General features: G+C 31.9%; 1 protein-coding gene across 5 annotated transcripts in view; it reads left to right on the plus strand.

The window, feature by feature from the left end:
- Positions 1 to 26,901, plus strand: part of LOC139529708 (ankyrin repeat and sterile alpha motif domain-containing protein 1B-like) — a 110,318-nt gene that overhangs the window by 47,411 nt on the left and 36,006 nt on the right. For 3 of the 5 annotated variants that reach the window (XR_011665877.1, XR_011665878.1, XM_071325562.1), the window contains exons 13-15: positions 2,796 to 3,105; positions 25,339 to 25,604; positions 26,006 to 26,096. Coding sequence is in view for 2 of the 5 variants with exons in the window: in XM_071325562.1 (XP_071181663.1) it covers positions 2,796 to 3,105; positions 25,339 to 25,604; positions 26,006 to 26,096 (667 nt within the window). In the remaining 3 variants the exon portion in view is untranslated. Of the gene's footprint in view, positions 1 to 2,795; positions 3,106 to 4,687; positions 4,718 to 25,338; positions 25,605 to 26,005; positions 26,097 to 26,901 lie in introns of all 5 variants that reach the window. The other 2 variants (XR_011665876.1, XM_071325560.1) reach the window with 2 other exon arrangements.

Raw genomic sequence — 26,901 nt, forward strand, 5'->3', positions numbered from 1 at the left:
ACCAGAAATCAGAAACCGTTGACAAAACACATTCACACCAGAAATCAGAAACCATTGACAAAACACATTCACACCAGAAATCAGAAACCGTTGACAAAACACATTCACACCAGAAATCAGAAACCGTTGACAAAACACATTCACACTAGAAATCAGAAACCATTGACAAAACACATCCACACCAGAAATCAGAAACCATTGACAAAACACATTCACACCAGAAATCAGAAACCATTGACAAAACACATTCACACCAGAAATCAGAAACCGTTGACAAAACACATTCACACCAGAAATCAGAAACCATTGACAAAACAAACCATTGACAAAACACATTCACACCAGAAATCAGAAACCATTGACATCAATTGATAGACCAGAGTCTATATGATAGACACCGAAGTCAAGGGGAGATAATTCAAATACAATCGAACAAAAACAAGTATATCAATATATATAACAATATCAATAAACCCTTTTAAGATGCACACAGATGACTGTCCAGTTGTTATTTGCATCAACATATTATTAATTCTACATGATATATTATAAAGCCTTTAGTGAGTACAAAATAGAAAGATCTCTCCTCACATGTGAACTAAGTTTTTAATCATCCTATTTATTATCAAATTTCTCTCTTGCTTTAGGGGATCTGTTATTATTTTTATCCATTTGTTAATTTCCTATGAAAAATGCAGAGAAATATAAGATTATTGCACATTTTCTATAAGGGGAGATAACTCAAGGAGACTAAGTATTTTTTGTGTTTTTTTTTAGAATTAGAGAACCTCATGAGATATAGAGACATTTTCAGTTTATATAAGGGGAGAGAACTTCATCAGAGACTATTTTTGGTGGTTACAAGAGTGCAATTATTTGTTTACATTTTACCGGCAAGTTTTTTACCCCAAGATGGTACTCAGAATAGAATCCTATACGGCTTCTGATTGGTTGATACAGGATTGGAATTATATTTAATCGAAAGCTTATCCAATTAGGTTTCAAAATTGCCGAAAATCATATTCACATTTTACGAAGTATAGAAAATATCTTCCATTTCTGTACGTCGGACCCATTAAAAATAGGCCTTTTTCATTAAGCGAAAAAAGTAGGCGATCTTTTTCGACTGCATTTTAAGTCAATTTGAGCCGAATGACCCTATATATTTTTTTAGTTGTAATGCAACACTGGCATTTCTAGTAACAGGAACTGCTACCCGTTTTTCCCTAGTTGGGGTAGTCTTCGAGAAAAAAAATACGGAACACTAGTGGTACCCTATGGAAAATGCATTACCAATAATTGCGCTCTTGTAACCTATAGAGAAATGACACTTTTTTTTAATAAGGCTTTGAAAAATATCAAAAATTGTCATTGTGCTCGGAAAAAATGTGAAACAGTGAGAAATGGGGTCAAATGGACTTTTCATCTACGTGAATTCATGCTATAGTCTGTTTCCTATTTGTATTGATTTCTGTATCTAAATCTAGGGTGGGCTCGAATGTCGACAAAGTATGAAGAGAATAAAACGTTTTTGTGATTTTTACTGTTTTTATCGGAAAAAGCATGTGTTTATCTTGAATTTGTAGGTAAATTTTGGCTTTTAACCATAATGACCATGTCTCAGTTGCTGTTCTAGCAAAAAGCTAATTTCGTGAAAATTGGCCAAAAGGGTCCCTAAGCAAATACCAACGATTTGGTTACATTGCAAAGTAGAAAAAATAATCTTGGCATTGAATATTGTAGTCCAAGAATAGTTTCTCTTGCCAAAGTAGTAATATTATCATATTTTCAAAATTTGGAAAAACTATAGTCTGTTTCAAAAACGTGTTTTTTCAAGAAATGGTTTCATATAAAGCCATTCTTCAAAATTCGATGTAGCTTTTCCATATCAGAACGGTTTTGTCGACAATATGATCAGTGCTGGATGACCTTCGAAAAATTAGGCCAGTAAATTAACATTATCTTCATATCTCTTTGAACAGTACCGTATTTGGTGAAAAAATCAGTTCCAATTTTTGGCCTGATCGGCTTGCAAAAACTAGTTCTCCAAAATCAGAGAGTGATCAGATAATGTTTTGAAGATGTGATATTATCTAGATAGACACTAGCGCGACTTTTGACCCGGGCGCTTAATTTTCGGAATTTTTTTTCACTACCGTATAGGTTACAAGAGCGCAATTATTTGTTTACATTTTACCGGCAAGTTTTTTACCCCAAGATGGTACTCAGAATAGAATCCTATACGGCTTCTGATTGGTTGATACAGGATTGGAATTATATTTAATCGAAAGCTTATCCAATTAGATTTCAAAATTGCCGAAAATCATATTCACATTTTACGAAGTATAGAAAATATCTTCCATTTCTGTACGTCGGACCCATTAAAAATATGCCTTTTTCATTAAGCGAAAAAAGTAGGCGATCTTTTTCGACTGCATTTTAAGTCAATTTGAGCCGCATGACCCTATATATTTTTTTAGTTGTAATGCAACACTGGCATTTCTAGTAACAGGAACTGCTACCCGTTTTTCCCTAGTTGGGGTAGTCTTCGAGAAAAAAAATACGGAACACTAGTGGTACCCTATGGAAAATGCATTACGAATAATTGCGCTCTTGTAACCTGGTGTACTTTCAAAGTAAGAAATCTAGAAAGAGAAAAAAACAATATTACATTTTATAGAAGGGAAGATAACTCTTCATATGATTTGAGTATTTTGTGTGTATTTTCAGAATAAGAGATCATCCAAGAATGAGACAAGTATATATTTTATATCTGCATTTTTGTGTATTTTCAGAATAAGAGATCATCAAGAGATATAGAGACTATAACAGAAGATTTAGTTATGGACGGAAAAACTTCTGGGGATAATTTATCTCAAGCAAATACCAAAGAAATAAGTGATCAGACAGAGTTACATAAAGTTAAGGATAATGTTCCTGTAAAACAAAAGGAAAGTACAGAACACATTGAAAATGAAAGTGAAAGGAGGTCACATGACAAGAAAGATGAAGAAGAAGTTGTTGTTTTACGGAAGTCATCGCGGACCAGCACTGGTAGTGGCGGACAAGAGGTGTTAGTAGGAGATGACCTGGAACCCTTTGCTGGTAGGTTAACCATAAAATTATGTGTCTATTATGTCTCACTTTTGTCACCTTGGCTTAATTACATTGATAATACCTTTATTATGTGCCTGTCGTAGAGGAGGGGCATCAAGTTTTACCCTTGGTTTACTCACATTTTTATCAAGAGGAAAATGTGAAGCTGAAAAGTTACATGTACCCTTTATATTAATAGGCGATAGCTTTACCACAGCTAATAATCTTATACTCAAATTTTGGAGATAGAATTCAATCTGATTTCTGTTATGACCAGTTGATATATGTATAGATATTAAATAATTTAATTTTTCTTAAGTTTTCTTTGTACAAGGTTATTTATATCAATTTATATTGTATTTTTTGGTCAACTACCAGATGTCCTTATTTTTACCTATATACAATGTTCTAAATTATTCTTTCAAAATTCAAATGTTCTTCCTTTTTTCTCCCTCTTGCTAAAATCTTCTCTTTTTTATTCTCTTTTTCAGTAAAACTTTGATTTGTGTGAGCAATTTGTAATTTTATTTCTCTGCACTGAAACATAATATGCAGCACAGTTTTTGTGTTTAATGCATGATGTGGAATTTTTGCTGATTTATTTGCAAAATTTATCAAATGCAGCAACAATTATACAGAGGTGTAAGCAAGCAACATAAGATTTATGAATTAGGAAAGAGTATAAAGTTGACATTACAATAACTCATTCCCTGTAAATAGCTTCTCTTACAGTTTGTCACCGAAAACCTTTTGGAATATATAAATACACATTAAAGATGTGCTTCTAATTTTGTGTACACATTCAAATGATTTTTAGTTTCCAGATGCTGAATCTTAGTTAATTTTCAGTAATTGATGAAGCATTTTAGTTTTATAATCTCCTATAGTTTTCAACTTTGCCAGTATATTTGTATATACATTGAAGCTAGCTTTGTGAGCACATTCAAATTATTTTTGCGTATTTTCCAGGTGAGAAACATTGTAAATTTTTTATGAAACCCTTTTTTTCTGCACCAGATGCACATTGGACATTAGTGTCTTTCAAAGAGGCCCTTATTTAACACAAAAATCTCAAGTTTTTCTACCAAGACAATGCTAACTTTTAAGAATAGGATTCTAACTCCCTGTACACATTTGGATAATTTTTACAGGTTATCCAGATGGCGGAAGAAGGCGCAGCAAACTCAATGGAGGGTACCCATTTTTTTCTGATTTATTTTTTATGACCATTACTTCTTGGGAGATTGAAGTAATTATCTTTAGTTTTTCGAAAATTGTAGAAATCCTGTAGATATCGCACTCCCTCGCAAGAACTGAAGTATGTTTCGTTTGGGCATATCTAATACTAGCATCTTTGCCATTTATATCGCCTTTTTAAATTACAAACAGTAATAGCTGCCTTTTCAAAATTTTACACTTTGCAGTAGAATTTAGAGGTCCACAAGGGAAAGTTTTTTTTTCAAGAGTTTTGTGTGACAGTATCAAACGAGAATGTAAGACAGCATCTCTTGTTTTGTGTTGTGTATGATGAAGGGAGATAACTGCTTTATTTTTACTTATTTTTAATCAGATGTTTTATCCCTGCTTTAAGCTGCTTTGAGTAACGGAGATTCTTCTAGCTGTAAGTCAAAGATCATTTTGTAATGTTCAATGTTAAAACAGTTCTCAACAAAATTATCTTAGTAATGTACCTTTCATTTGGTCAGAATGTAGCATGATATATTGGACAGAATTAAATAAAAATAATCATTCTTGTTTGCTAGCCCATTTTAAAGTTTCACTATGAAAAAAAAAGAAAGTTGGTATACATGGTATAAATGCTGATATTTTTGTTTTAGATTTATGTAAGAGAAATCACAGACTTGGAATAGATATTTCAAAAATTGCATTTACATATGAACTTTAGTTTTTTCAGAACTATTGTGATAAGATTTGTTGAGAACTGTATTGTTGTATTTTTGTTTATTGTGGTTCTGGTTTCTCCATTTTTCTTCCGTTAACATTATGCATGGTAATGCCTTCTCAATGTTCTTCCCATAACTACCCAGTTCATAACATGGTTTAGTTTATTTCTTATTTTTTAATATTTTTATAAAGGTCAAAGGTTTGACATATTTTTACTATATTTTGAATCAGATTAACATTAATCTGTTACTTAATTTTCTTATCTTTCCTTCTTAAAAAAAGGGGGAGGGGTGAGTAATTAGACTTAACTATATATAGCTACTAGATTAGACAGTAAACAATAAATATAAACAGCTACTCTATCTGTAATAATAACAAAAAAAAGTTTATTGTTTTACAAAGTTAATTGAATAAAATAATGAAAACATTGTTTTTACAGCATAGTAAAACCATTGAAATTTTGTAATGATATATTTATAGAAATAATAATAAATGGCTATTTGTTATATTTGAAAAAGGGGAAAAAAATTTATGCCTCAACTGAAGTGTTTTATTATGAGTTCTCATTTAAAAATATGTTTGGAAGATTGAAAGGGGTGGAAACAGTTTGTCAGTTTTTCCTTGTAATGTTTAAGTTTTGATATTGCAAGAGAAATGTTCAAAACAATTTCCTGTATGACATTTCAAGACCAGACCTAGCCTGTAATTGTTAATGGTCTGACTGAATGGAAGGCTAAACAGTCAAACTGGTAACTACTCCATGCATGAAAATACCTATCCATATTATCAGTAAACTAGTAAGATTTTTTAACAGATTTGAAATTAGTTAATGAATAGCAAGATGTTAGTATCTAAAGTATTTATTGTATTGTACCAGTGTTGTTGACAGTGAAAGTAGGTCTAGTAATGGCTTGTTGCTTTGTGTCATTTTGTCCATCCATTCTACAGACATTGCGTAGAAATCTGTGAAAGTTGTCTTGGCATCCTTGAATTGAATGATTATTTATCTGTCCTCATACTGTCTGTATCACTCTGCTCAGTTCTGCATTTTAGGACTTCCCATCCTTGATATTGATGTATGATACTGGGCTATTGACTTTCTGAAGGTGGTGTCCCCGGTCTTTTGCTTGAAAATTTAAATGGCCCAGGTGGTGCTAGACCTTTTCTTTCTTTAAAACAAACTTAAACCCCTGCCTTAGAGATGCCAACTGTCATCCAGCATAAAAATCCTCTCGAGTACAGAAGATCTTAGATTTGAAATATTGACTGCCCCAATGAAACAGATATAGAGTTATGTTTCGGTCAGGACACTGATAATTAGTAGTGAAATTGTATGTTTACATCTGAAATCAAAGATATTATCTGATAGATATTGACACATTAAGACTTGGTCAGATGTTTATTGATAAAGAAGAGGTAATTTAGATTTGACCATTGATATACCTGTCTAGACATATATAATGAGAAATCCATTGCTTACTTATCTTATTATATATATTCTATTTCTTATTCTGATTGAAATCACAGAGATGTTTTATCTATAGAACAGAAATAGATTTACTGAAACAATACTCTAAGAATTATATAGAATCATACATTTGATTATAGACAGATTGAACTAAAACTTAATAAAAGTTATAGAAGCTTGTGTAAAAGAGGGACGAAAGATACCAAAGGGACAGTCAAACTCATAAAACATAATAAACTGACAACACCATGGCTAAAAATGAAAAAGACAAACAGACAAACAATAGTACACATGACACAACACAGAAAACTAAAGAATAAACAACACAAACCCCATACTGTATTTATTAGTCTTTGGCATATTCTGGGAAATTTGTTTTTAAAATGTATGATATTTAATTGAATCTTTTTTTTAAATTACCCAATCATTAGCCTTTTTTAAATAACTTCCATCCTTCATAAAAAAATGTTCTTCGGTCAATGCGTTTACACCAAAATGAAAGTACAGAGAGAAGCATTCTATTCTTATTTAATGACTGTAATGAGTCCAGTTTAAGCTGTATTTAGGTTTTCATGATGTTTCCTTCTTAAAACATTTGCCTAGTAAAACTAACTGGGTATTATAAAGAAAGTGTTGAACAAAGGGGGACAACTTCATTTTGACAGTATGATAATATTGTGATAAGAACTATAAAAACATTGATAAATTATTTAGGTTAAACTACATGTAGTAAACAAAAAGGTAGGTCATTTAGATAGCTTAAAGACAGGAATAATTGTAAGTATGAGGTTGGCAGGAGGGGATGCTATAATTTGTTTAAGAACTAAAATCTGATACAATTGGGAATAAAAGGGAATACTAAGAGACAGCAACCTAATGACACAAACAAAATAGTCTTCACAAAGTTTTCAACAATTCTTCAGCCTTAATAGGTTGATAAAGATGTATATATTTTTTTGTTAATTGCATGAATAGTTAGAAAATTGGCTCTTTTTTACTGGAGTTTATTTTATTTTCAATTGCATATCATGCATATTAAAAGAGAAACTCTTGGGACTAATGCTATTTTTTTTTTAAATTAACATGTTAAGTGAATAATTTTACAACAGGTGAATCCAAGGGCCATAATAAACAAAATAGTGATTGGTGCCTTAGGTTAACTTTTGATAAAAAAGATGTTCTGCACCTAGCTAAATCATTAACTGTTTTTCATAATACAAGATAGCAGCAATTTGAAATGCAACTGTAATAAGGCCCATGTTTCTCAAATCTGTTAGCACCATGTCAACAAAATGACCATGAGAACATGCACATGATTTGTAACCCTGAGACTGACATGTATTTATTAATTAAAGACTAATTCAATGTAACTCCTTTATCAGAGAATCAGACATACTTCCTATTTCTCAATGATTGATCATGTCAATTTGACAACAAGTTGTATGAACTTTGACCCTGTAGTATACATCCCCCAAAGCTAATACAAACTTGTGAATGATATATATTTAAAAACAGATTATTTCTTTAACTTTACAATTGTGAATGTGGTTTAAAAGTTAGACAGAAAGTAAACATAACTAAATTAAGTTTTACACCAAGGACATTTTATTATATTTTCACCAATGTTGTAAAGGCAGGGTAAGTCGACTAAAGTTATGTTTTGTTTTGTTTAATGAAAAAAAAAAGAAATAAAAACAATTATTTTTTTCTTTTTATTGAATTGTTGAATTTGTTATAATTGGGAAGTTTACAGACAGAAAAAAGTGTTTTTGTTCTGTAAAGCAATATTGTTTGTATTAACCTTCCAGATTGTGATAGGTATATACATGTAGATAGATAGCATGAATTCTTCTCTCAGCAAACTCTTATAACATTGGTAAAACATCATGTTTTGTATTTAATGAAACCTGAGGCATTGTCATTATTTTTTATTATCTAAAGTTTTGATTGTCTATTACATAACTAAATGTGAGTATGTATAATATATTTTATTTATGTATCTAAAAGATAAAAATCTATAGTGTAATCATCTAAATTTAAGAATTTACTTTATTCCACAAAGAAAAACCCTGAAAGTCAATTATAACTTTTAAAAACCAATTAACCTGAATGATAAGCAGATTAAGGTAGGGTCTGTGTATTTTCACCTACATTTTGGAAATACATGTACATGTTAGTATTTGGTCCAGTTATAATTTGAGGTTTTCAAACATTAATGACTTGAAAGTTTGTGCCACAGCTGACTCTCTCCCCTTCCCAAGTGTAACATAAGTTCTAATACACTCTAAGAACACCTATGTTGAACAGATTTTCTTCACTTAAATTAAAAAGATAAGACTTAGTGATAAAGCTTCTCTGAAGTGACTTTACTTATCAAAGGGGATCATTTGTTAGATAAAATAATCTTAATGAGCTTACTTTAACACCAGTTGTCTTGACAAAGTGTGTGAAATTTACACACTAATTATTTACTATAACATTCCTTAGTCTAATGATCTAAATCTTAAACTCTGAACTCTGCACATGCACATTTGACTTCCTATTTGACAGTTTGTTTACAACTTACAAAGATTTGCATTGAATGTGTAGTACATTATTTAACAGTGCAGTTATTTTCATTGTTACATGTTAAATAGTGGTAGTTATTGCTTACCATAGATAATTACATTTCTATACCTAACAATTTATCAAGTGCCTACAAAGCGTTTTTGAAGTACAGGTTTTGACATTGAGGATGTTAATTTCCCATAACTTTGATGGATTTAATTCCTATGTGGATAAAAAAGTTTATAGAAAAAGCTATAAACAGTCAATATAATATTTTTAATGTGTTGAGTATAATGTGTATTTAAGTCCTAGGATTGGACAGTTATAGGAGTAAGATTTCACAAACAAGGTTACACTGCTGAAGGCATTTAGAAGTTTTTACAGGTGTAGCACTTAAGCTTTTCGTCAGCCTCAAGCTGAATTTCTACTCCACAAAAATGTAGTGCAAGTTGTTTTAGATTTTTGTTGCACATCTGTATAATTGGCTGGTTCAGTGTTAGAGAAGTCAATAACTCTCCTATCTAATTCTAAATCTTACATCTGGATGGGAGATAGAAATATAATGTCTAATATGAAAACTTTTATATCGTAAATATTATTGATATAGAACGTATGGATTTATTGGAAGTCAACCATCCTTAAACAAGCCAGACTTCGGTAAATCATTGATGAATGTTTAACGAGAGCGATTATTAGTATGATGTGCAATTCTTCATTGTGTTTATTTTGATACAAGTTTTTATAAGATTATCGTAAAACATCTGTATCATACAAACAGATAGATATCACCTGGATTATAGCACCTGTGATTTATAAATATTGATCAAACAACGGAAACTTATTTCCATTGATAAAGCTTTCTTTTTTCTGTCATGTCTGTGTGAATCAGTTTTTAACGATAAATTGATCTTGAAATTTACAGAAATTATTCTTGTGTATTTCAGCTTGATTGAACATTACAAACATAATTTAGATAGGTTTTCAGCTACTTTCTTTTGATAGAATGACAGAATTTGAGTGAATTTAAATTAAGTTGAACTGACACAGTTTGAATGTGTATTTAGAAGATAATAAATCTTCCTGAGTTAATTGACCACCTGGATAATTTCTGAAGGATCATTTAAAAAGGATAATTTCTCAAGGATCATTTAAAAAGGAGAATTTCTCAAGGATCATTTAAAAAGGAGAATTTCAATTTCTGAAGGATAATTAGACAGTTTTAAAAGTAAGTTTTTAGCCTGGCATACTGATAAGTCCATGAACACCTGAAAAAAACTAAAGAAAATTGAGAAAAAAAATTTACTTTAGAAAATTTAGGGGGGTGGGTGTACCTTCTCAAGGTTATTTTGTTTGTAGCAATAAGTGAGTCAATAAGTAGTCTGTACATACACTGACTTAGCACTTTGATCTGGTTAGGTTAATTTTAAAAAATAAACTAGACTGTTCTTTGTTTAACGTTTAAACAGATGAAACATAAAAAGGTTATCAAATAATAATGGTTTGTGCACCTAACTACAATCAGTAGTTTAAACTATTCCTGTAATAGGTTTTTGATGTACAATTTCCTCTTAATTCATCAGTTGATTCATTAGAAAATTTTGACTTTTTATTGGTCAGAGACCTTTTGTTTGCCTTTTTTATGTCCTTCTTGTTTTTATGCCCCACCTACGATAGTAGAGGGGCATTATGTTTTCTGGTCTGTGCGTCCGTCCGTCCGTCTGTCCCGCTTCAGGTTAAAGTTTTTGGTCAAGGTAGTTTTTGATGAAGCTGAAGTCCATTCAACTTCAAACTTAGTATACATGTTCCTTATGATATGATCTTTCTAATTTTACAGTCAAATTAAACTTTTGACCCCAATTTCACGGTCCACTGAACATAGAAAATGAAAGTGTGAGTTTCAGGTTAAAGTTTTTGGTCAAGGTAGTTTCTGATGAAGCTGAAGTCCAATCAACTTGAAACTTAGTACACATTTTCCTTATGATATGATCTTTCTAATTTTACAGTCAAGTTAAATTGTTGACCCCAATTTCACGGTCCACTGAACATAGAAAATGAAAGTGTGAGTTTCAGGTTAAAGTTTTTGGTCAAGGTAGTTTTTGATGAAGTTGAAGTCCAATCAACTTGAAACTTAGTACACATGTTCCCTATGGTGTGATCTTTCTAATTTAATGCCAAATTAGATTTTTTACCCAATTTCACGGTCCATTGAACATGTAAAATAATAGTGCGAGTGGGGCATCCGTGTACTTTGGACACATTCTTGTTTGTTGTTGTGTTGTATGATTACTGTCTGATTAACCAGGTTTATTTGGGAGTAGTAAATTAGTGATTTGTGACATGGAATTGTTTGATTTTAATGTGATAAAGGTTGTGCCAAGATTCTTTCTTAGAACTTTCTAAATGTAAAAACCTGCTTTACCCTTTTCTCTTATGTAGATCTACGCATCTTTCATTTGTGAAAAAAAGATAATTTAGCTAAAAATATCTCCTATAGACAGTTGTAAGAATTACTGATATTGCATGTGGGGAAGGGTTGACATTATAAGGTGATTACTTGTCAAATTAACTTCTCTTACCAACATGTAATCAGGATTGATATAACACCTACATCTAAGATACTGCCAAAGATTGTGAAAACTTCAAATGTATCTTACAATAGTTGTCCTTTCTTTACAAGGTTTGAAGCCACTTCATAATGGTAGTTCTGTTAGAGAAAGTAAATCTATTGGTCTGAAGTCTTTAAACCTGACCTGCATTAACTGTTCAACTGTTGTGTATTCATAGGCTGATTATGGGGATGGTCCCCCTCCCCCTATTTTATGAGCTTCATATATGTATAACACAGACTCTTTTCTAATCCTACTCCTACTATTGCCTGGGTGCCCTCTCCTCCCCTAAATACAATTAAACCTGAATATCAGATAGTGGTTAGAGCTAGTAGAAAATTGACCTTGAAAGAGAGGTGCCCTTTGATTTGGGGTTTATCCAGGAGAGGATCGTTACCTTGAGTTTTGGCTCTATATTGCTGACCTCATTAACAGGTTTGACTCTATATTATTTGATAAGCTGGCTACAATTTGATATTGACAGACCTGAATGGATGATTATTTATTGTATTGAACCTTTCATACTGTATTAATACTGGTGTAGTCTCATCAGGTCAGCGGATGTTTGGTTGATATGAAAATAACCTCCCTTTGGAAATAGATAATTACTTTTAATTTAATAAAGTAATAAATGAAATGTGATGTGGCTGCAGATGTACCCAATGTGAACTCCCTGAACATGCTGAATAGAGATATGAAACTGTAATACAATATCTACACCAGCCAGGCAATACAATAAATTGATTTTTAATAAAATATGTTAGCCGATTATTAATTTTGATGGATTTAAGTTTTTCTTGTCATTTTATCAATAGTTGTTTGGGTAAATTAGTTTACTTTAAAAGTACCTTGCTTTTATCACAGTCTAATGCCTTTTCTTTACATTGCCTGTAGCATGTAACTGCACAAAACCGTGACGTTTTCTTAATTGTCCACACTGACTGCATGAAAGGAATAAAGGCTCTTAGAATTTTAAAGGTATTTAAGTCTTTAAAGTTAAGGTAGGATATGTCTGGAGTTCTATAAAGTAAACTTGTGGTGCATGTTGGATTTTACTAAATATACTTGAACATGTATATATGGAGTTTGGTAAGTAGTCCTAGAGGAGTTTGTACTCCGTCAACTCGACAGGTATGTTGAAGGAGAGGAAATACGTAATTAATTATCTATAATGTCAAATGATTGCAGTTTTTTTTCTTTACTTTGTTTATAATTAGAATTTAAATGTATTTTGCCATCTCTGTCATTTTGTGTCTGTTAATAAATTAAGGATAACCATCTTTTTCACCTGTCATTGCTATGTGATGTCAGATGATAAAGTCTAATATACTTCCATTTTATTTATATTTGTCTAATATTTCATTTTGTTCACATCCCTTTACAGTATTGCTGTCTTTCAGGGAAGTTTTGGTTTTCATTCCTCTGCAATTATAATTTTTAAATTTCAACTTCTAGCCTTCAAATGCTTTGATATGGTTGCTACTGATGAGTTTCGTGTGGACATTAAGTTTGCCTCATGCATACTTAAAAAAAAGCTAGCGGTATAGCTTTGGTCATTTTATTTTTCTATAATCGTGGATTTTAAAATCCTTATGAACAAAAACGTCAGAAGTAATCAAATACATGATGTTAATAAGGATGTGACACAAATAAAAAAATGCGTGGAAAAAAACCCTGTCGAAAACGGAATGACACAGGAAATCGTAACATTTCCTTCCTAGCATTTGAAACATCAAGTTCATGAAAGAGATTATATCTAACAACTAATTATAAAGTAAGTTTTAATTAAATATAGATTTAATTGGTCTTTTTGAGTTAAATATTACATTTATAAGTTTTTATAATCCTGGCTGCACTGGGTCTCCAGGAAATAGAAGGTTTCAAGATAGAATTAATTTTGCAGTAATCATTATTCTTATAATCTGTATCATGTGATCCTGTGACTGAAACAAAAATAATTCTTGATAGTTTAGCAAGGCACAAAATCTATAAAACAGTATAATATAGACTTTTGAGGATATATGCTAAAAACAAAACTGATTGTACAGTGCAATTTTGATAGGAATTTTTTCAAAGCAATATAGATTTTTTTTATAGAAGTCAATATGTATGATAGTATTACAATGTATTATGAAGCCAAAATAATATGTATACATATAATGATACTAACCAATTCCATTATATTATTTCAATAACAGATTACCAATAGATATAATAAACATGATAAAGAGATGTGGTTTGATGGTCAAGGAGACAACTTAATCCACCAGAGTTCATCTGACCTGTATTTAAGGAACTAGAGGTCACTGTACCAATCTTCAACAATGAACAAATCTCAGTCTCCCTCTCATCAACACATTTCATCTTGTAGAGGTGATAGAACAATTACTGAAACAGCAACCCAAAAACAACAATGTCTGATAGGATCTATGCAATTTAAATGCATGCTTTGAATTTTCTTGTCAATGTTTATTTTTATTTTAGTCAGGGTTTTTGGATAAAGTTTCCAAAAATCTATTTATATTGAATGATAAATGTTGGCTCTGACAGTTTACATGTGTAACAAATTAGCTAATTTAGTAAAATATCCCTGAAGTAAAGAATCATTATAAAGTCTATTTATCATAGTCTGTCTGTTTGGTTCAGATGAGGTGATTTCTTACCAAGGATGTGCTATATTTGGCTATGGGAAAAGTATTTACATGATATATATATTGACTTTATTCTTACAAATTTTCTTGAATTAAAAACTCGAAATTATCACATTATGCACATCTATTGTCAAATAGTCTAAATTACTCTTATATATCATGTATATTATATTGCTTCCTGAAAACATTGATACTTAATAAAAAAATAATTCTTAAGTCAAGACAGAAAAATGTAAAGTCGACTTGAGGAGTACCATTACTGGTCATGATTTCTGTAATTATGTATTCATAAAAAGTACAGTAGATTATACTGTCAGACTGTAAAAACATCTAATTATATGCTCAGTTCTCACCAGTTTTATTGGACAGTTCTTCCATTGACTGAACTTAAGTTAGACCTGTAAAGTCCATGTAAATGTTTATTTAAAGCCTTTTACAGGAAATTAATAAGGAGGAGTAGACACTCATATCTTATCATAATTTTACAACTTAATATTTGTTGAGTAAATATATAACTGCCTATTACAGTCAAGTTTTAGTCCATGTATGTCCTCCTTTTAAAAAAGCTGTTTGAAGTCAATACCAGTAATACAAATTTTAAAGAGATGATTAAATATTTTGTCAATTCTACAGAAGCCTAAATGATTTAGTTTGTTGACACATCTAATATTTTTTATTTACTTTGATAAGGGGATAACCGTCTTAGTTATTTATTAAAATTCAAAGGTTTTTACAAAGTATGAAGGGAGATTTTTTTTATGTAGACTATATACACAAACACTACTTGCCTTGCAATAACTTGTATCAAGGACAAGAGACAAGTGTGCATCAGAAATGTAGACTGCAGTACTTCTGGCAAATAACCATTTAGCTTTATTGTTGTTCTTCATCTTAAAACTTACTGGATGAGTTTCAAGATCAAAACTGTGTCAAGATAAACAGAATCAAGCTGCAGTTTACAGTTCTTAAACATGGTTGATAAGAGACAGGGAGGGGGGGGGGGTATGTCATTAAGATTCTCAGCTGAAACCCTACTTAAAACGAAAAATAAAAACATATGATGTTATTTTTTAGTAAAACATGTAAAAGAGCAGAAGAAAAAATTGTGTTTGATCAGTGCTGGATCATTTGTATATATGTTGTATATTATTATGCTAAATTTCTTGTGTAATGTCTTTGACATGACCTTTCATTAGTATTCACTGCCTTGTTACTTGTGATGGGCAGTTCACTAAGATTTACATCAATCTGTTTTACCCTAAAGGTATTTTATTTCTATATTTGACATGGATTTTCGTGATAATTACTGATTGATTGATTGACAGGTAAAAGTACCTGTCATAAACAGGTAGGTTAGTTAATTACCTGTCTTGTTTACACTAGAAATTAATTTTTAGTCACAAATCTCTTAGAATATGACAAATTGATCATCCAAAAATACTGAAAATTCAATTGGAAAGTGTAATGCATTGTGCTTTTTATAAGAATAACTAGATTGCTCAATTTATCTTTTAAAAAAATTGTCTTTTTGATCGGACAACACTTCTAGCCATATAATATTGTCTCTAATGGAGAAAAAGTAAAATAACAAAAATGAAAAACTTCAACTTATCCGCTTGCTGAAAAGTGAAAGAAAAATTGAATTTGCTATCATAAAATATCAGTAAACTTGGTAAGCAGATGAAATATAAATCAGTGCACAAAAACCGTTGACATAAGGAAGTTATTAGAGATGATATAACAGGAAGGACATTGCTCATAAAGGTTCAGTGGAAATTACTACACTGCATTTGTATAATGTACAGATGAGGGTGACTAAAAAATATCTCTTTTGACCTTATTGTACCCAGCAAAGCCTAACCAGAATCAAATGTGTACAGTTTTATATTTTGTTGTATTGCCTTTTACAGCTTGGTTTGTGAGTTATGGGCTCTTCTCATTGCTGAAGGTTGTATGGTGACCTGTTATAGCTTGGTTTGTGAGTTATGGGCTCTTCTCATTGCTGAAGGTTGTATGGTGACCTGTTATAGCTTGGTTTGTGAGTTATGGGCTCTTCTCATTGCTGAAGGTTGTATGGTGACCTGTTATAGCTTGGTTTGTGAGTTATGGGCTCTTCTCATTGTTGAAGGTTGTATGGTGACCTGTTATAGCTTGGTTTGTGAGTTATGGGCTCTTCTCATTGTTGAAGGTTGTATGGTGACCTGTTATAGCTTGGTTTGTGAGTTATGGGCTCTTCTCATTGCTGAAGGTTGTATGGTGACCTATGGTTGTATGGTGACCTTTTATAGCTTGGTTTGTGAGTTATGGGCTCTTCCCATTGTTGAAGGTTGTATGGTGACCTGTTATAGCTTGGTTTGTGAGTTATGGGCTCTTCTCATTGTTGAAGGTTGTATGGTGACCTTTTATAGCTTGGTTTGTGAGTTATGGGCTCTTCTCATTGTTGAAGGTTGTATGGTGACCTTTTATAGCTTGGTTTGTGAGTTATGGGCTCTTCTCATTGCTGAAGGTTGTATGGTGACCTGTTATAGCTTGGTTTGTGAGTTATGGGCTCTTCTCATTGTTGAAGGTTGTATGGTGACCTTTTATAGCTTGGTTTGTGAGTTATGGGCTCTTCTCATTGTTGAAGGTTGTATGGTGACCTTTTATAGCTTGGTTTGTGAGTTATGGGCTCTTCTCATTGTTGAAGGTTGTATGGTGACCTTTTACAGCTTGGTTTGTGAGTTATGGGCTCTTCTCTTTGCTGAAGGTTGTATGGTGACCATTTATAGCTTGGTTTGTGAGTTATGGGCTCTTCTCATTGTTGAAGGTTGTAATGTATGGTGACCTTTTATAGCTTGGTTTGTGAGTTATGGGCTCTTCTCATTGTTGAAGGTTGTATGGTGACCTTTTATAGCTTGGTTTGTGAGTTATGGGCTCTTCTCATTGTTGAAGGTTGTATGGTGACCTTTTACAGCTTGGTTTGTGAGTTATGGGCTCTTCTCATTGCTGAAGGTTGTATGGTGACCTTTTATAGCTTGGTTTGTGAGTTATGGGCTCTTCCCATTGTTGAAGGTTGTATGGTGACCTATGGTTGTATGGTGACCTTTTATAGCTTGGTTTGTGAGTTATGGGCTCTTCTCATTGTTGAAGGTTGTATGGTGACCTATGGTTGTATGGTGACCTTTTATAGCTTGGTTTGGGAGTTATGGGCTCTTCTCATTGTTGAAGGTTGTATGGTGACCTTTTATAGCTTGGTTTGTGAGTTATGGGCTCTTCTCATTGTTGAAGGTTGTATGGTGACCTATGGTTGTATGGTGACCTTTTATAGCTTGGTTTGTGAGTTATGGGCTCTTCTCATTGTTGAAGGTTGTATGGTGACCTGTGGTTGTATGGTGACCTTTTATAGCTTGGTTTGGGAGTTATGGGCTCTTCTCATTGTTGAAGGTTGTATGGTGACCTATGGTTGTATGGTGACCTTTTATAGCTTGGTTTGTGAGTTATGGGCTCTTCTCATTGTTGAAGGTTGTATGGTGACCTATGGTTGTATGGTGACCTTTTATAGCTTGGTTTGTGAGTTATGGGCTCTTCTCATTGTTTAAGGTTGTATGGTGACCTATTGTATGGTTGTATGGTGACCTTTTATAGCTTGGGTTGTGAGTTATGGGCTCTTCTCATTGTTGAAGGTTGTATGGTGACCTATGGTTGTATGGTGACCTTTTATAGCTAGGTTTGTGAGTTATGGGCTCTTCTCATTGTTGAAGGTTGTATGGTGACCTATGGTTGTATGGTGACCTTTTATAGCTTGGTTTGTGAGTTATGGGCTCTTCTCATTGTTGAAGGTTGTATGGTGACCCTTTATAGCTTGGTTTGTGAGTTATGGGCTCTTCTCATTGTTGAAGGTTGTATGGTGACCTATGGTTGTATGGTGACCTTTTATAGCTTCTTGGTTTGTGAGTTATGGGTTCTTCTCATTGTTGAAGGTTGTATGGTGACCTATGGTTTCTCCTCATTGTTGAAGGTTGTATGGTGACCTATGGTCGTTACACTTACATCCACATCGTTCTGTCTTTGGTGGATAGTTGTCTCATCGGCAATCATACCATATCTTCTTATTTTATATTGATGAAGGTTTATATGATCACACAACTCAGTGAAAGGCAAAAACAATTAAATTATTGGGGAACATAAAATAAAACAGGATTTTACATTAATGTTTTATAAAATCTATAAAATATTAATAAAAGTTGAAATGCAAAAGACAATTTAATTGATCTTAATATTTTTTATTTGTTTCTGTCATGGGATATATGAGAAAGAACTTGAAGAATGCAGTTTACCAGTTAATTAAATTTTGTTGCAGATGAAAGAGATTTGAGTAGCCATAAGGACATTGATTAGTGTTGGTCTGGTGTATTTTGTTTTATAGAAAGTGACTCAGTGAGGAGGAATAATTGTAATGGAAAATTCATCCTTGGAGACCTTCCAATTTGATAAATTTATAATTGATCAAATTATTTTCAAAGATGATATCAGAAGAAGTAAATAAATAAAGTGAATACAAAATTTAAAAAACAATTAGTGAATCTAAAATCTAAAATCTTTTAGATTCTGTCTTTGCTCTGTCTTTCTCTTTTGCACTTAGATCTGTTCCAGTTTTCAATGGGGTAACATATTTATTGCTGAAATACCACCTCATTTAAAGGCAGTTTCTGGTGCTAGTGTTAAAACTCTTCAGTTAATTGTTTTGCATAGCTGATTGTTCACCATATTAACAAAGTGTTCTATGGAAGTTTTGATTATCCCATGTTTCACCCTTGTTTAACTGCTGTATTACTTTTTTTAAACAGATTTTGAGTATATTACCATGCTTTTTATTAAAAAAAATATTTATTAGATGTGATGTATATAAATAACACTGAGAGTACATAAGACACCTACATAAGAAGTAAATGTGTTTTGACTTTGATATTGTGTTAATTCTATTATGAATAGCCTTAATTATGACTTTTATAGGTCTATAAAACTTAACAGAGCTATAGGTTACTGACTGAAGGAGAAATAACACTGTGGATAAAAGCATCTCTCTTTAATGCTTTCCTTTATATTGTATACTCTTTAATGGTTTGCTTGTCACCATGTGTACATACTTAAATAAATTCTACTAAATAGAAATACTACTGCAACCGATGTTATGAATAACCGACAAATCAAGTTTATCAAGTAAAGAAAATAAAAGAGTGAATATTTGAAGACAGCAAACCAACAACATAAAAAACCAAAAGACTACTGTTTTATTTGTGTTGAACCAACATGTTTAGTTTATTGCAATGGAGTAAATGATGCCCCTTCCTCTCAGTCATTGCTCATTTACCTTGAATGAATATCAAAATATGAATAACACTATTGACAATAAGGTGGCATATATCTCAGTGTCAACAGTATCTTAATATCATCTGACTTCTATATTTGGTGGATAAGGTTCATTGTCTCCTCAATGACTTAAAGTTGATGTTATGAATGGATATTGTTGGATAGTTGACTTTTTGGCCACCATACCACATCCTTATCTATTATTCCTCATTCTCTCTGGTAGCATTTCTACCTGCCACTAGGTTTAAAGGACAATAACTCTATATTTTACAGGAAGTTAAAATGCACAATATTAATGCAATCACAACTTATTTTCAATAGACACAGACAATTATCTTGAATGGACCGTAATTATTTGCTTATTTCCACCTTTAATTCTGTTGTTTGCATCTATTTTTATACGATCCCAAACAAATTTGGGATCGTATAAAACATGGTTTTCAGAAAGTTCAATACCCCAAAAGGAAGGTTTGGATTGATTTTGGGGATGAGTGGTCCCAACCGTTTAGGAATTAGAGGTCAAAAAGGGGTCCAAAACAAGCATTTTTCTAGTTTCAGGATTATAACTTGTGTACAAGTATTTCAATTGCTCTGAATTATACAGCAATGTTTAAATCACAAGTAGAAGGTTTGGATTCGTTTTAGGGGTTATTGGGCAAAAGTTTGGGAAATAAGGGCCAAAAAGGGGCCAAAACAAGCATTTTTATAGTTTCCAGACCATAACTTGTGTGTAATTGTATGGATCTCTCTGAAATTGTACCACAATGTACCATATAACAAAGGGGAGGCTGGGATTAAGTTTTGGGTTAATTGCCCAAAATATGTAGGAATTTAAAGGGGCCAAAAAGAAGCATGTTTCTAGTTTCCAAACAATCATGACAATAACTTGTGTTTAAGTGTATGGATCTCTCTGAAATTGTACTACAAGGTTCAATACTACAAAGGAAAGCATCATGGATTGAGTTTAAGGGTTATTGCTCCAAGGGGATTTCAAAAAGAGTTATTTCTCTTAGTATAAGAAAATGTAGAAGAAAAACTCTGGTTGTTCCCCTTGTATTCATTTGTTGTTTATAAACAAAAAAAATGAAATTCTGTTTTCTCAGGTGTGCAAGAACATACAATCAAATACTTTGTTTTATTTTGCTCAATTGTAGATGACTGTTTAAAAAAAAAATTTCATTGGTTTATTTTGATAATTACAAAATTAAGTAGAAAAGCTATCTCTGGGCACTCTGGCTTTCCAGCAATAAAAACTTAACACCATGAAATAAAACAATAGTGCTGAAAGGGGCATTACACATCCACTAATCAATCAGTAAATGTATTCCTGATTCAGCACATCATTCATTGAAACAGTCTGATATATATACAAATAGTTGTTCTCTTTTTGTTTATTTCAATAGCATGCTGTTTCCATAAATATAATCATGATAATGTTCATGTTAAAGTACACCCACTCTGTGTTAATGTCTGTCTAAAACAAAAGTCTTGTAGTAAATTCAATAACAACAAATTACTTCACAGCTTCAACACTCTGATCCTATGTTTAACTAATATTCTGAGTTATCTCTGCACCAAAAAATTTTTTTTTTACATTTCTTAAGTCATGTAAGTGTAAATCAAAACGTAGCTTTTTTTCTTTCCAACTATTTGAGTAAACAGACATTCTTAAAAACTTTAATGTTTTTTTCGTTTTTCTTTTTTCACCATTCAATATTGGTACAGATCCTTCTCCTGAACTGTGGCATTTGAACTAAGCTTTATAAAAAAAGTATTGTATTATTGTATCAGAGTATTTACAATTTATTTCAGAGACTAAAAAATGGATTTCCTCTCACATGCTTTCAGAAATTGGGCTAAATGTAGGCAAAAGATATTTTCTTCAAATTTTTATGGTTTAAATAAGTGACAAGTGTGTGGTTCTGTGGTAACATAAGACTTTTTGTCTTTTTCAAAGTAGAACAGCATAGATCTACTCAGGTCAACCATTGAAATGACATGAATTTTGGTAAAATATATTTAAAGGGAACATCTAAGGTTTTGAAATTGAAGTTGTTGAAGGCTGTAAATTAAAGTAGTCAATCCCCCTTTCATAACTGAATTATTTTTTACTGGTGGTAAAGTCTTCTTGTCATATACATTTTGTATGATAAAGAGAAAAGCTATCTTTTTAACAGAACTTAATCATGTTATGTAATTGTGTAATGAATAATTTAAATGGAGGATCGTTTCTGTAATAAGAGTCTTACTTTGATAGGGGAGTGTGATGCTAAGATAATAGTATAGTTGAAATTGTATTGCATGGTCATTACATCCACATTTAACTAACAATTAGTAGAATGTTTGGGTACATAGAATTTTTATGAAGGTTAAAGTTTAAGATAGAGGACAGATTAAAAGAGAGTTCCGTGTGAGAATATCAGCTTCTTCCCTTGTTTGTTTCATTTATTTTGCTGCTGGGATATAGGAGTTTTATTCAAGAAATATTTATCTTACAGGAAAAATGTTTATTTTCCAGAATGATGCCTTTTTTCTTCCTAACAATCTGTGAAATATACAAGAAAGCCATCAACAATCAGGTCACTGTGACCTATTTATAACAGGTGTATAATGTATTGACAATCTGAGAATGCTGACAGAAAATGAATTGAAATTACTTTTAAATCAGATTGTATATTTTTAAAACAAAAAAAAGCAAATTGAAGTATTTTTGATTTGTTATTATGACCTCATCAATCCTCCATGGGTGATTGGATGGTTCCTTGAAGATATACTATAGACAGATGTGTTTGACATTATCATTCAATAAGATAGATATGTATATAGTAATCAAATAGATGTACATCATTCTCTTCTGGTTATCTTGTTCAAACATCTAAAGTCAAACTTTCAATTTCTGTGTTAACAGAAGTTTTAGTTTTTTTGTTTAATTAATGAGCTTGAATATATACAGTATCAATGTATCAAAATGTATGTTAAGGAGCTTGTGAAGTAAGAAGGATAGGCTACATTAAGTAATTAAAGGGGAAATTACATTTTAGATGTGCCTGTCCAAAGTCAGGAGCCTGTTATTCAATGGTTGTTGTTTGTTGCTGTGCTACATATTTGTTTTTCTTTAACTATTTTGTACATAAATTAAGCTATTTGTTTCTCATTTGATATGTTTTACATTTGTCTTTTTGGGGCTTTTTTTTTTTTAGCTGATATGGTATTGTCTTTGATCATTGTTGAAAGCAGTAGGGTGAACTATAGTTGTTAGTTTCTGTGTTATTTGTTCTCTTTTCAAGAGTTGTCTCATTGGCAATTATACCACATCTTCTTTTTATATTCATGGAAACATCTACCGATTCTGGGAGCCTCAGTTAAATCTGACAGTAGAATCAAAACGGAGGTATTTGGTAGCAATCCTTTTGCTAAGTAAATTTCTAGTTCTTTATGAAGTAGTTGGGGAAGTTATGTTTGTCTTGTTCTTGTCTTTCTTTCCATTTCACGTGTCAGTTTCTCTCCAACTTATGTAATGTCTGCCTCTCTTAAAAAAACAACAGACTTCTTGCAGTAAAATTTGTTTTAGTGCCTAATAATTATCATGCAAGAAGAGGTTTATATTGTATTATATGTATTTTTGATATTTAAATTTGTTTAACAGAGTTTTTATAACCCATCTTTATAGATTAGGGGTGCTTTGAAAACAATTACTGCATCATTTCTGTATTTTATGTTGACTGAAGTTTTTACCATTAGACGTAATTGTATGAAGTGTATCTTTATTCTGCCTACAAGTTGAAGTATCTCAAATTAACTTGGTATAATGATGTTTTATAAGTAAGAGTTAAATCTATACTGACATTTCTTGAATGGTTTTTGAGATTTAAATAAGAAAAAACAAATGCTGCATGCTCCTTTCAAAATGATTTTGTGATAAACCTTAATGTGACTTTGATCACTGGCTTATTGGTTTAGTAGTTAATATAGAGTACAAGCTTGATTTTCAAAAAGATATATCTTAAAAGCGTATGTCAATAAAATTTTATTTTTTAAATCTTGAATTTTATCCAGTTTTAGAGTTTAGTTGCCAGGTGTGCATTGATCTTAAAGTATTAAACAGAGATTTATGAAATACATATATTTTGAAACCAATTAAAAGATTATTTTGTACACTTCTAATTTTAAGGTTACCACCATAAGGGTAGTTATGGGTTGTTTGAGAAAGATTAAGATTATGAAAAAATCTTGATATTTATAAGTAAAGAAGAGTTTTTAGAATAAGATCAGCTAATGTGATAAGCTGTATAATAAACTTTTCTTCAGAATACCAACTGAGGCAGAGGACTCTTCCTCAACTGCAATCAGTTCATTCAGTGATGAGGCTATGGCTTGATGGGAATTACAGAGACAAAAAAATATTGCTGAGAACTTCATTATTTCTGCATCAATTCCTTAAGTACACCAAAAAATGTGCTGTACATTAGTAGAAACCTAAACAAACTACAAACTTGACAGAGGAAAAAGAATTCCTGTTTATATTAATGAGTTTATGATGTTTTTGATTCAGTATGAGGGGGTGGTTTATAATGTTCTATGGTTTCCTGTACAGGCTGACTACTAGACTATTTTCAGTGATTGTGTCTGGGAGATTTTCATACAAAATCAGTTTACAAAATTTTATTGATACTAGAAAATTCTGTTTGATCATTAGATGTAATGTTAAGATGTTGATAGAATGATTGTTGATATATTATATTAATATTCAGTGTTATATCATATCTACATGGAACTGCCATGCTTAATTGTCTTCAAAACAATTAATACATTCAGGTGCCATCTCAATGAAAGTAGTTTGGTGTTTTACTTACATAACTGAAGGCCACTTGTTCAGGGTTATTTATGTTGATGGACACTGGAAATAACTTAAATCAAAGTTACAATGTTATTTTCCAAAGTTTTAAAATTATTTCCGTTCTGGCATCAGTGTTTTACATCATTGTCAGGGGCGGATCCAGCCATTTTAAAAAGGGGGTTCCTAACCCAGGACAAAGGGGGGGTTCCAATTACATGTCCACATTCAAATGCATTGATCGTCCAAAAAAAAGGGGGGTTCCAACCCCCGGAACCCCCCCCTCTGGATCCGCGCCTGATTGTACTGGCTTATATAAGTCATGTGATCTCACCCATGGATGTACTATGAATGTTTACCAATGGTGGATGACTTGTATTTAGATGCTTTGGTTCACCCTTTGTTTGACAGCCTCATTATACAGAGTTTCCTGTCCACTCAGTTTTATTGTCGTTCTCCTTGATAGTCACCATTGTTCATAAAAGGAAATAATGACTACATACTTAACATATGTGACCTGTTTAAATCCAAAAATAAGGAAAGAGTTTTCTGAACATCAGCTACATGTTTTATGTTAAAAAATTATATATATATATATATATATAATAATCCACTTTTTAAGATACATTGTATGGAGCAACAACACCATTATAATAAATTATAAACAGAAATTCTTACACAAAATGAAAACATTATGAGTTTTGATGAGGGGCATGTATAAAGTCATGCTTATGAAACACAAAGGATATAATACTACATAAGTTGTCTATTGATGTATGCACAGTGACACAGCCCTTATTTGATAGTGTCTTTTCTTCAGGACACTTTGTATGCAATGCTTTTATAATCCACATTTGTTTATTTTGATTTTATCATTTTCAGGTCTTTTGAGAGGATCAGCTATTGGTGGACCAAGAAAAGTTGTTTCTCAAATCTATGAACATGTGGCTGTGCCACTCAAAAGGACAGGTGGTAAGAGGACCTCACTGCCGCTAAGCAACATGACCTTTGAACCTGTAATGGAGAGAGAAGAAGATGGAGGCCATGACAAGAGACTAGAAATTGATAAGTCACATGACTTGAGACCCATAAATCTCTCAGGAATGAAGGAGGATAGCTCATTTGATGATAAAGATGAATGGGACCAGGTAGGCTATAGTTTGGAATATCACTTATTAAGACCATGACTTGTAAACACAGAATGTTAAATAGATGGCAAACGTTTTGACATGCAAAAAAAACCAACAAAACATGTATACAACTTGTCTGTTTTATAAGCTACACAACTAAAATGAAAAAATGAAATCTATGTGCAGGGGAAGGACTCTTTCTGAAATACCAATGTACAAAATTAAACATATTTCAAAAACTAATAGCTCTAATCGAAATGTTTTCTAGCATATTGCAGACGTTTATTCTTTTCTCCTTTTTCTAATTTAAATTTTTTAAAGGGAAATATTTACAGTATTTGTAATAAGAAGAAATTTATCTGCCAGTCTATATAGATAATTCATAATGAGTAATTATTGACCTGATTTACCATTTACAGATAGCAGACATTGTCTCAAGTTTTGGAGGGAAACTGTCTCATGATGAATCTGTGTCTGTTACTGACACTGACATGAACCATCTTTTAGAAGGTACAAATGGTCAGATGATCCTGAACAGTGACTGGTTCCTGGTTGACTGATTTAATGTTTTGTTGCCTTGCTTGAATATTTGCTTGAGAAATGATTTTATCAAGCCAATTCTTCTGCTCTTTAACACAGAACCATCAGTGCTTTAACCAAAAGAGTAACAGCTTAAAATATTAATTTAATGGAAGTTATTTGGCAATCAGTGTTCTAGATAGGATTAAAGGTCAAAGGGTCACAGTTTTATGATAAAGGGCAGGTTAGCATGTTTCTTGTTTGAAAATTGGCAACTTTATCATGTTTATACATGAACAAATTAACCACAAATTTAATTGATTATAAATGAATGTTTTTTTTATGGATTTGTTTATAATTTAATTAAAAAAGCTTATTCTAAAGCTTGAATACATTTTTTTCTCATTGAAAAGTATGTTCCATCCAATACAAATATACAGAGGGGTGCAGCCCCCTTTATTCAGGGCTTAAGATAGAACACTGGCAATGCTTTAGACTCAAATAGAATTGCTTACTGCAAGGGCTTTGGCTTCACTGAATTGCGTCTAATATATCAGCCAATTAATTTGACTTTAAGTAATAGATTTAAAGAATGTGCAAACACAAGTAAAATGGCAGAAAGAATTTAGACAGACAAATTAATGAGCAGGAAATATTAGGGGAACGAAATACATCAACATATTTGACATTTCTCTTGGCAATTCTGTCTGGTAAAATAATTTGTAAAAAATCCCATTACATAATATACATCTGTGTTTATATAGCTAAGAACTGGCTTTATAAAACAGAATGACTT

The sequence above is a fragment of the Mytilus edulis genome, chromosome 7 (assembly GCF_963676685.1).
Source record: "Mytilus edulis chromosome 7, xbMytEdul2.2, whole genome shotgun sequence".
Taxonomy (NCBI): domain Eukaryota; kingdom Metazoa; phylum Mollusca; class Bivalvia; order Mytilida; family Mytilidae; genus Mytilus; species Mytilus edulis.